This window comes from Trichomycterus rosablanca, chromosome 2, assembly GCF_030014385.1.
Source record: "Trichomycterus rosablanca isolate fTriRos1 chromosome 2, fTriRos1.hap1, whole genome shotgun sequence".
In the NCBI taxonomy this organism is placed as follows: Eukaryota; Metazoa; Chordata; class Actinopteri; order Siluriformes; family Trichomycteridae; genus Trichomycterus; species Trichomycterus rosablanca.
Genome location: NC_085989.1, coordinates 57,115,818 through 57,126,953, shown reverse-complemented (window position 1 = coordinate 57,126,953; position 11,136 = coordinate 57,115,818). Strand labels below are relative to the sequence as shown.

Here is an 11,136-nt window from a genome sequence, read left to right as displayed (position 1 = left end):
CAACTAATCGTTTTATTCTATCATGTTTAACAACACCCTTCACCAGCTAACATTAAATTATTAGCATCCAGGTTTATAGTGGTGTATTTCTAATGATGGTTTATTTGTCCTTGATTTACTAATAAATTTCACACTGCTGCTTACTAAAACACCACAAACTGCATACTACCTGATAATGACAAGGGGAGTGAATCCCATCTAGAGAGAGCGTGCTTAGTTTGGTCTAGCATCAGGGAATTCAGTTTCATTAGATCAGAGTATTTACGAGACAAGGTGATTCCTAATTATTTAAAATTGTGGTGCGCCAGCTGAAATTTCCCTGCATCCAGTGGTAAATCACGGTCCATCATATTGATGGTAAAAAAGCACGCTCTTCCATAAATTTAGTTTGAGGAATGAGGAAATTGTTTGTAGTACCTGAGGTAGGCAGGAGGCTGGATTGGATCTGAACAGTACCACATCGTCTGCATAAAGAGCAGTTTTGTGTTCCAGGCCTCCCCTGTCTATGCCACCTTTCAGGATTGTTACGAATAGCAATAGCCAACGGTTCCATGGCTATAGCAAAAAGTAGAGGAGAAAGTGGACAACCCTGTCTCGTGCTCCTCTCCAGGAGAAAGTATGCAGAACGTGATTCGTTAGTGCGCACTGAGGCCAGCGGGGATGTATACAGAAGTCTAACTCACGAGATGAACTGTTTGCCAAATCCGAACTTTCCACTCCAAACCCATTCCACTCAAGAGAAGAAGTTCTGGGGGCGGTTCCTGTAAACTAGAATAAATAATATTTATTGCTCTTCTAATATTAAAAAAATGATAGCTGACCTTTAATAAAGCCAGTTTGATCAGAGTGAACTATTTTGGGCAAAATTGATTCAAGACGTAGGGCCAAGACCTTTGCGAGAATTTTCACATCGGCGTTTAACAAACTGATGGGACGGTAAGTACCACACTCGAGTGGGTCTTTACCTTTTTTCAAAATCAACAATATTGCTGCCTGACGAAGGGAATCAGGAAGAATGCCCAAATTAAATGAGTCCTCATACATCGCCAGAAGGGGGGGCAGGAGTTCTTTGGAGACATTTTTATAAATGTCTGCATAGATTAAATAGCCTTTAGAATCTCCTGAGCAGCAAGCGGGGAGTCCAGTTCCACCCTGGTGGTATCATTAATTGTGGGAACGGGTAGGTCTTCAAAAAATGTGTCTATTAATATAGGCTCAGGATTTGAATCTGAGGTAAATATTTGTAACTTTTATCCAACATTTACTGTAGCAGCTTAATTTAGCTGAAACATCGAAGCTTTAAAGCATCGTCATCTACTACCATCACAGCTCACTTAAGCTCTCGATAGCTCTATCTCTGGTGCAGTTCTTCCATTCTTGAGGAATCCCAGTGAATTTTTTCTTGTAATGCTTTTCCAGGTTCTCCTGAAACCTACAAACGAACCACTTCCAGTACGGCATCTCCGAGTCATCACGGCAAATGTTCCACTTGGCATATTCTCCACCTGCTTTTCTGTAATCTTTAAACTTTAATACTTTATCTTTTGTACGAAAATGTAAACTGTCACTTGAAACAGCGGTCGTGCAGAATTCTAGTCCCAGATTATTATAAAACATAAACGACCACCCATTGATTCCACAGTTACGATGGAAACGGACATCATGATCTCCAGTATGACCTTCTAATGTGTTGGTGCAGATGGCACTGCAGAATGGACACTGTGCCCAGCAGCACTGACAAAGGTGCTCAATCATGGTCTCGTTCGGTTTCTTTCTGAACATTTCCAGTCTGAGGTCGGAGCCTCGTTGAAAGTTGTCGCATAACTTTGACTCAACATCAGCCAGATGTTCATTCACGACATCCTGAAGAAAATGAAGGTCTGTGATTTCTTTCTGTTCAGGATATGATTCTTCTTTAAACTGAAGTTCATCCTTTAGCTCTGTGGATAAAAGCTGCAGCCACGTGTTGACGTCTCCATTACGGTTATTGGCTTCTTTAGTGACTTTTTTGACAGAGTCTATGACAAACTTTGTTGTGGACCTGATGTTACTCTTGAGAGTTTCCAGAACGTCTGCAGTTCTTCCCTCTAAAAGATACTTGTCGACTTCCTTTGTAATGAAAGTAGCAACGTATTCCTTGGGTTTGTGAAGGTAAGCTGTGTAGTCCTCAAAGTTTTCCTCCAGTGCTAGTGATGTCAGAATGTGCTTCTCCAGATTCGATCTGTTACCACAAAACGCTGGAACGTCACGTTTCATTTTCTCCGTCACATCGAGGGCGGTTTTATCATAAGCAGCCTGTAGGATAGAAGATTCAAGCTTATCCACCATAAGTTTACCGAACACTGTAGTCAAGGTGGCACCAGCACACAAGTCCTTAAAGATGTTGAAGTGCTGGGACTTCTGTTTCTCCAGGTACATCCTGATGTCATTGGCCTCCTTGAATTGTTCATTTAGTTCACCGAATCGTTCAGCAGCGAATGTACACACATGGAGACAAAGATCTAATGTGAATTCCTTCTTGAGTGAATATGTGGAGGTCTGGGATTGGTGCACTTTGACTTTATCTTTGATTAAGGTTATAATCTCTGGAATGTAGTTCTGACTGTATCCATGTTCTGCGATTGGTTTGCTCCTTATTAACTCCTCAGCATCTTTGATAATACAGTCAATAAGGTTTCTTAATGACTTGTTATCCTCTGAGGTTAATCCACTAGACCTGCTCTTTTCTTCAGATGGACTGCACACGCCACCTTCAACCAGTGCACCATGGCTATCATCATCATCCTCTGTGGAGCGTAGATCTCTCTGACCCGGCTCTTCTCTCTTGTTAGAGATGATGTACTCTGAATAATTTCCTAACGTATCAAGTTGTTCATAAGCAGCTTGGTTCTGTCGTTCAGAAATTAGATTGAGCTCATAACCTTCCATCAAGATCTTTGTCACATCACCCCAGATATTGATGTCTGATATCAATGCATCTGAGGATGAATCTTGCTTCAGGTCATTGACACACTTAGACCAGATACCTTCAAAGTTCTCCTTCAGTGCGTCTTCGCTGATTTCTTTACCTTTTAAACTTAAAGCGAGGATCTTGCTTCGGTTGTACAGCTCATTTCTTCTCCTTGTCTTCTCACGGTCGACTTTTTCTCTCGCAGCTTTCAGACGAACAACCTCATCCGATTTTCTTTTGGTTCCTTCCACAAGGTCATTGTAAATATTCTCAATTTTTACCTCAAACCTTTTTCTCCATTGGATCAAAATTTCCTTGTCTTGGTCCTCATCGAAGAAGGTCTGGACTGATTTATCCACTTTAAGCTTGGTGTCTTCCATGGCATCCGTAATGTCCTTTATATCTACTTTAGAAGATGTGTCATTGCTGACTCTGTTGTACAGTTTGTTCTCAGTTGCTAACATGGCGCTCCTCAAGCTCCAGGTCCATGTACAGTATTCGTTCTCTAGTCTTCTGTACGCCGTGATCTCCAACGTGTTCTTAAAGCTGAACACAAAGTTCTCGTTCAGAAGTGCCGTCCATAAATTTGTGAAATGGGATTTGAATTGAGAGAGATTCATTAGACGTTTTTTGGAAACTTTAGAGAGAACAATTCCTCTCAGGTCATGAACGTTATCGCTGTATTTGGGGTTTGGTGGTGCCATGGGTAGATTCCCCTCCCAGAGCTGTGCAAAGTACCCGACATCCTTCTTCACATCAAATGCAATGATGTCCCTAAAGCACTCGGCATCGCATTCTTCTTCTTTAGCAGCGAGCCTGGTCATCTCGTCTAGTTTCTCCTGCAAGCGTCTTCTCCCTTCCATGGTTTTCTCTCCTGCACTGATGTCTCCGACATTCTGATGCACGAACATGCAGCTGGGATTCAGTCTGACCTTCTTCATCTGTAGAAAGGCCTGGACAACAATCTGAAGGATGTCCTGCATCTCAGCAGGGTTCTCACCGAAGATGTTGATGAGTGTTAGGTTTCCAAGTCCTACAACGAATGTAGCGAGTTCGTTATCGTGACGTAGGGTCGTCTTTCCAGCCAGCTCTAAAGCTCGGAGACCTTCTGTGTCAACGACTAGAATGTAGTCAAACTGCTGCCCTCCATACATCTCTTTCGATACTCTGACCAGCTGCATGAAGGCTCCTCGGGTGCACCTTCCAGCACTGACTGCAAACTGGAGACCGAACATGGCGTTCAGCATGGTGGACTTCCCAGAGCTCTGGAGTCCCAGAACTGACAACACGAAGACTCTCTGGTCTCCCACTTTCTTTATGAGTTCGTCTATAACTGCTGGAACCCAGATTAGAGGAACATGGCCGGCATCACCATCCATCAGCTCCAGCGGGTATCCGGACAGCATGATCTCTGCAGCTATCCGAGGGAGGGAGCAAAATGCCTCGTCGTGTTCGGCCGTTCCTTTAGTGCTTTGTGTGGATTTAAATGATTCATAAATCTGACCCATTTCTCTAAGCAGATGTTCCACACCAAAGGTTACAGCATTCAGGTCTTTGGAGATTTCCTCCAGTTTAGCTTGGTCTTCATCAAGCACTGGTGATTTATCTTGTTTCTGCTTGGAGACCATGGACCACTGTTCATCATATGCATGAAGAAGTGCAGACACTTGATCCGACGTCAAGCTGTCCATTACGATTCCAAGCAACTTTAGGAAGTACTGTCTTTCATTTTCTTCTAGCACCCTCAGATGATCAGAAAACATCTTTATTAGAGGACTAAAAGCGAGTTCATGTTGCTGGCTACGGATCTGAGTCATTTGCTGCTTTATGGTGGTTTTGTGTTCCTCCGGGTGTCCTATTAAGTGGTAGAGATTTTTGTTCTTCTGACACCAATCGTGCCACAGCTTTCCCTGACACGGCAAGTGCTTCTCTTTGATGGTGGTCAGTTTTTCTTGGTTCAGGAGACTCAGTGTCTGGTTTGCTTTATCCTTCGCTTTCTGACATTCTTCATTCTTCTCATCCACGACTATATCTGTAAGCTTGGTGATGTTCTCAAGTTTAAAAATGGACATTTCAGACTGTGAATCATGTGTGCAGCATTTGTGAAGAATTCGTTTTAATTCCTCGGCCACATCAGACTGACTTCTGCCTTTCAAACCCACTTCGTACTTTCCTTCCCACAGTTCCACCACATCTGAGTCACTGTCAGAGAGAAGAAAAATGAGAGGCTTCGAGGATGTTAAAAGGTTCTCAATTATTTTGTTATTACTGTCATCCTCCTCCAGGGTGGATAGAAGTACAACGTTTACTGTGGCCATTTTTGTCAGCATTTCACGTTGGACGCTGTGGTTTCCAGCATCTCCATGAAGATTGCAGAAGGCAGTGCAGTCGTTGAGCCAGTCAGATCTTCCAGAAGGGCAATACCAGGCGATTTCAACAACTCCATCCATCAGAAGCCGGGTTTTACTGCTCCGGAGGCAGTTCCTGTGAAAGAACGTATCATGTCGTTTATTGATCAGGTTGTTCATCAACTGTGACTTGGACGACGACAAAGAACCCAGTCTGAGGAACGCCACCATTGGAGTTTCCACTTTAAACATTGGTTTGCATTTGCTTGTGGTCTTTCCAGTACCATCTACTGACATCCAGCTTTTTTTGATTTGCCGAAGCGCCCACAGTGGAAGTTCAATTTCCCCAGTGAAAGGGTTTGGTATGATTAGAGGAACAGCGTACTGGCATTGTGAAAGCTTGGTTATCATTAACTGTCGGAGAAAGTTGTCTGAACTATGAAAAGCGGCCATCTGAATGTCCATGGGATGAATCTTAGATTCCTCTGATGCCCTACTTTTCAACATGTCCTTTCTTTTGTGGATAAGGTCAAGCAAATCCTTGGGTTGTGTGAGTTTGTGTTCATTTTTGGTTTCAATGACATTCTGTTCACGTGCTTTGTAATCCATTATGAGAAGCCTTTGTAGAAAAGTATGAACCAAATCTTTTTCGGCGCAGGGTTCATGGCATTTTAATGATGCTGCTGTAATTGTAAGAACATCTGTCATTTTCAGTGTGTGTTGGGCACCAAGATTGAGTCTGCTGAACAGTTTTTTAATATTCCTTTGTCTTCCTGATTGTCCACCTCCTGCTACTCCAGTTTCTGGATCCCGTACCTGTAAAGTTTATATATTTGCATCATAGTTTATACCTGTGCAATACTCACAGAGTACATAGTAGGAACTTTTTAGTTTTGCTAAATTATTGGTAATGTAATTCTATTTTAGTCAATTCACTAAAATAGGTGAGATTTGGTAGTCAACATCTTAAAAAAATCTGTTTCATATCATAAGCGATTGAAATGCCTATTCATTCCAACAAAGCTTTGATGCAACTAGTTCCTGAAGGACATGGACTTTTTGTTGCCCCCAAGTTCATAATCCTCACCGGTTCCTTAGCCCTGATCCTTAACCTTGTCTTTGTCCTTGAGTCCACTAGTGTTTCCCATGTCTTAGGTTCTGCTGTTTCTAGTGATTTATTTGTTAGGATTAGCTTTAGCATTGGCTTAGCATAGGGTCTCGTGTTGCCAATTTTGTTTATCTTAGGATAGCTTTAGGTTAATGACTATAAACTGATAAAAAGGGAACTTGATTAAACTAAGGGGCAGACGATGGCACTGCATCCTGCCACCATATCTTCTGCTTTATTGGCATGAATAGATGTGCCAGAAAGTGAAACTGTGATGAATTCTATGTATATTGCAGCTTTTTTATTTACATATTAAAAAATAATAGTTAAATAAAAAGAGAAAATAGTTCAGACTTTAAGCTAAATTGAGTATTGTGATATTGCTTTAATGTTATTGTCAGTTACCTTTCTCTCGTCATCTTCTTTGGGAGATTTTACATCTTCTTGCAAAGATTGATAAGCTAAACAGCAAAAACATGAAAAAACCCAAATGAAAATATATTTGAGTAATTGTCATATCGAACAAAAGCCTACACAATATGTTTAAGTGATACTTTTTATTACAGTTATTAACATCATCACAAACTTTTTGGGTGTACTACCAAAAAATATTTAGGTGATGTCAGAAGGATGGAAGAGGCAGGACATGCATATCATCACCAATCATTTTATTTAGGCTAATTCAAGAAACATAGTCAACATCGACAGGTGGAGTGAGGAAACGCAGGCAAATCCATATTCATAAAGCTATTGTAACATAAAGTGTAGTAGGTTGAGCCAAGCATAGGAGACCCAAGGAGGACAAAAGCTCAAGAATCCCAGGACCATCCCCACCACGACAGGTAAGTATTTATTTATTTATACTATTTACATTAACTGGTTTAGCCCCTTTCCTTATTCATCACACAATACTTGGTGATGTGTAAGTTATCCTTACATCATCACAGCTATAATCAGGAACATGGTGATATCAATCAAGGAGATCAATCAATGAAACACAGAACCAGGACACAGGAGCAAGAAACACCAAGAACCAAGAACAATAACATCATAAAACAGAATCAGCAATGCTTTGTAAACGTATAGCACAACAGTACTCATCCAGGAACAAGTGGACACACAGGGGTTCTTCTACACACACTACTTAAAGTCAAAACACAAATCAGGTGCATACAACAGGTAAATTAAAAAAAGGACATATAGTTTCAAATGTAATACAATTATAGTAATGATTTACCCCCTTGCTCACCAGTGTAGCAGGGCTTGGTGTTCTCCAGGACCATTTTATTAATCTTCTCCATCAGTGTTTTCATCTCTGATTGGTTGTTCATGCTCTTGCTGCATGTGTGGTACCTGCCTCCACATTTCTTCATCAGCTGGTCTAGAACCGGGTTTTTCTTCAGGTCGTCTACGATGGTGTCACACTTCTCCTGGCTCTTATAGGTGAAGAGCATCATAGCACGAGAGAGAGCATCTTCTCCAAACGTTCTCTCCAGCCACTCCAACCCCACTTTATCATCATCTGTTAACTGACACAGTACGAAGATAAATGCCTGGATTTCATTTTTATTGACGAGTTCACTGATGAACCGGTCCACAGTGTGTTGGGGGAGGTCGGACTCTCGCAGGCTGAGCAGGTTGATCACAGAGACGCTGCGTCCTGCTACAATCCTCGATACAGGAACGATTTGAGAGATATCAACACTTCCTGAAACTGGTTCATCTTGTCCAAGAAGAATATTTTCAGGTCCAAACTGGACTGCAGAGGCGTTTCCAAACAGCACACATGTGAGATTCTGATGGGCTGGAATAAAACAATACAGTTATAAAGCACAAGTAATAAAGTCATGTTAGAAACTAAGAATCAGTTCACTTAATTCTTACCCATCTTTCTGATTGATGGCTGCAGGCACTTCTTATTCCACTCGTAAAGATTGTTAACTCAGTGTGTGCAGTCCTTTTCCATTTTGCTCAGTAACCTTAAAATAATGTTTTACATTGTTAGTTGTGTTGTTAAAGTATTTAAGTAAACTTAAAAAACTAAGATGTTTATTGGTGTTGGTAACAGATATGTCAGGTAATGTGTTGAGGTTATCTATAGGTTAAACCCTTTCTCAAAGTAGAATACAAAATTATTTAAAGCAAAAAATATTTAGGTAATTGTTCTTAAACAAGGACGAAGCACAGAAATCAAAGATAGCTTGAGAGATGCAGCTGACGTCTGCAAAATCAGATTCCTGAATGCCTGAAATGTACAGACTCTTCTCACCGGTGATTTAAAAACTAAAATTCACTATATTTACTCTGTACATTTACTCTAATTTTTCAGTACATTTATAGACCTACATAATACAGTCACCATACTTACACAGTACAACCAGTAAATTAGCAAATCACCTCTACAACTACACCGACACTATATTCACTATACTTACAAATTACATTATACTTACACTGTACATCTACATCATAACAAGGAGCTCCGGTTTCCTCCCACAGTACAAAGACGTGCAAGTGAGGTGAACTGGAGGCACTAAATTGTTCATGACTGTTTGATATAAACTTGTGAACTGATGTATCTTGTGTAATGAGTAACTACCGTTCCTGTCATGAATGTAACCAAAGTGTAAAACATGACGTTATAATCCTAATAAACAAACAAACAAACATCTAGATTGGATTATTGCAACTCCGTTCTGGTCGGGCTTCCTTCGAGCAGTTTAAAGAAACTCCAGTATGTCCAGAACTCAGCTGCAAGAGTTCTTACCCACACTAAATCCTGGGAACACAAAACTCCCAAGCTGAAAGATCTCCAATGGCTTCTCTTGGTCTATAAATCTTTACATGGTCTGGCCCTCGATTACCTTTCTGCTCTACTTACTCCATACTGTCCTTCACGTTCACTCCGGTCTGCTGATGCGCCCTTGCTCTCTGTTCCATCAACCAAACTACGCTCATGTGGCGATAGAGCCTTCAGTGTTGCTGGTGCTATAATAAGGAACTCATTACCACCGTCCCTCCGCACGTGTTCGTCACCGTCTGCTTTTAAGAAGCATTTAAAAACCCATCTTTTTAAGTTTGTAGTTTCTGTTTTTAACTGTGTATTTTTATTATTGGTCTCTTACGTTTTAAGTTTTCTTTTTCTCTTTCCCTTTTTGTTTTCTTGTTTGCTTTGCTGTTTTTGTGTTGGTTGTATTGTTACCTATATTTTACTGTACATTATAGGTTGGCAACTTGTTTTCATTTTACTTGAATTGCACAGTGTCCTTGGGTATCCTGAAAGGTGCTTATAAATTAAATTCTATTATTATTATTATTATTATTTTCTTTTAGATTACTTTCACTATACTTTTTTAATGTTAGGGATTGTATATTATTATATGCCTAAATCCATAAAAAATGTAAAATATTTCTTAAACTCTTTGACTCATTGCTTTTTCAAAAAAAAAAGTGATAATCTTAGACTTCTCCTTGTGTCACGTATCCATCCTATGTGTGCTCCTGGGACTCTTAAGAACTGGCCACACCCACCTCACTGTGATTGGTCTCTGACTAATTACCCACAGCTATTTAAGAGGACAGCTGTGGGCCTACTAGTTGAAGACTATTTTGCCTTGTACTCTGTCTTGGAGTTTGCTTCTGCACTCTTTGTATTTTTGCTCTGGTTTGGCCTTGCTTTTGTCTTCGTCTTTTGCTTTAGTCTGTTTAGTCCTGTTTAGCCTTTGTCTCTGTTCATTAGCCTTAGCCTTTTGTTTGTTTAGCCTTTGTCTGTTAGCCTTGTTTAGCTCTCTTTGTTTGTTAGCCTTAGTGTGTTTAGCTCTGTTTTGCCCAGTTTAGCCCTGTGTAGCTCTGTCTAGTTCTTGTTTAGCTTAGCATCATTTGTGTGTCTAGATTAGTGTTTAGATTTAGCATTAGCATTTAGCATAGTTCGTTTGTTTGAGTCTTGTTATAACCTGTTTTGTGTTTAAACTTGTCTTGTGTAATTCCTGTTGTCTTTTTGTTATTATAAAACTATTTTGGTTAATTTACATCTCTGCGTGTGTGTCTGCCCTGGTGTCTTGTCCTAGCCCAGCCTTACACCCTGCTTGTAAAAACTAAGCAATTTGCTCCCTAAGTACTTGAACACGATAACATTTCCAAAACGCTTTTTTTTTTTATGATTCCACAAAGTTTCCTCTTACATTGTCCTGTCCCAAATTAAGTTGATTAAATGAAGAACTAGCAGCAGTGGAATTTGATTTGTACACTGCAAAATGTATGTAGTAAGTACATCTACAGCAAGGGTCACCAACATGGTGCCTGCAGGGTATGTTCTAAAAAAGTGGAAGTGTGTGTTTCATTTGCGGGGCGACTGGTGACGGCAGAGAGCGGCACAATGTAAAGAGAGGCTTCAGTAGGTGTCACAAAAACATCCATCAAATCGTAGCTTTTTTGTTTTAAAAAAAAATTGACTGATAATTTGTACAAACATGGGACCGAGTTTATGATTTGTTCTAAAACGTTACTAAGATAGTGATAAACGGAACATGATTTGAAGATGTGACTGTTAATGATTTCCTAAAAATGCTACAGAAAAGATCATTTGTAAAAACGTGTGATGTTGATCAAAATGCTACAAATGTGCTAATTCATACAAAACTGTGGGGAACAATATTTACCAAAATGTCAGAGATGTGGTGACTCTGACTCTCGAATACTGAAACAGATTGAGATTAACATACATAAATGAT

General features: G+C 40.2%; 1 protein-coding gene across 1 annotated transcript; it reads right to left on the bottom strand.

The window, feature by feature from the left end:
- Positions 1–1,323: 1,323 nt before the first annotated feature.
- LOC134302756 (interferon-induced very large GTPase 1-like) lies at positions 1,324–8,294 on the bottom strand. Its single transcript, XM_062987953.1, has 4 exons — positions 8,291–8,294; positions 7,656–8,210; positions 6,812–6,867; positions 1,324–6,114 (listed from the first exon to the last, which is right to left on the bottom strand). Exons 1-4 carry the CDS (start codon positions 8,292–8,294, stop codon positions 1,324–1,326), a joined length of 5,406 nt encoding a protein of 1,801 aa, XP_062844023.1.
- Positions 8,295–11,136: the final 2,842 nt, after the last annotated feature.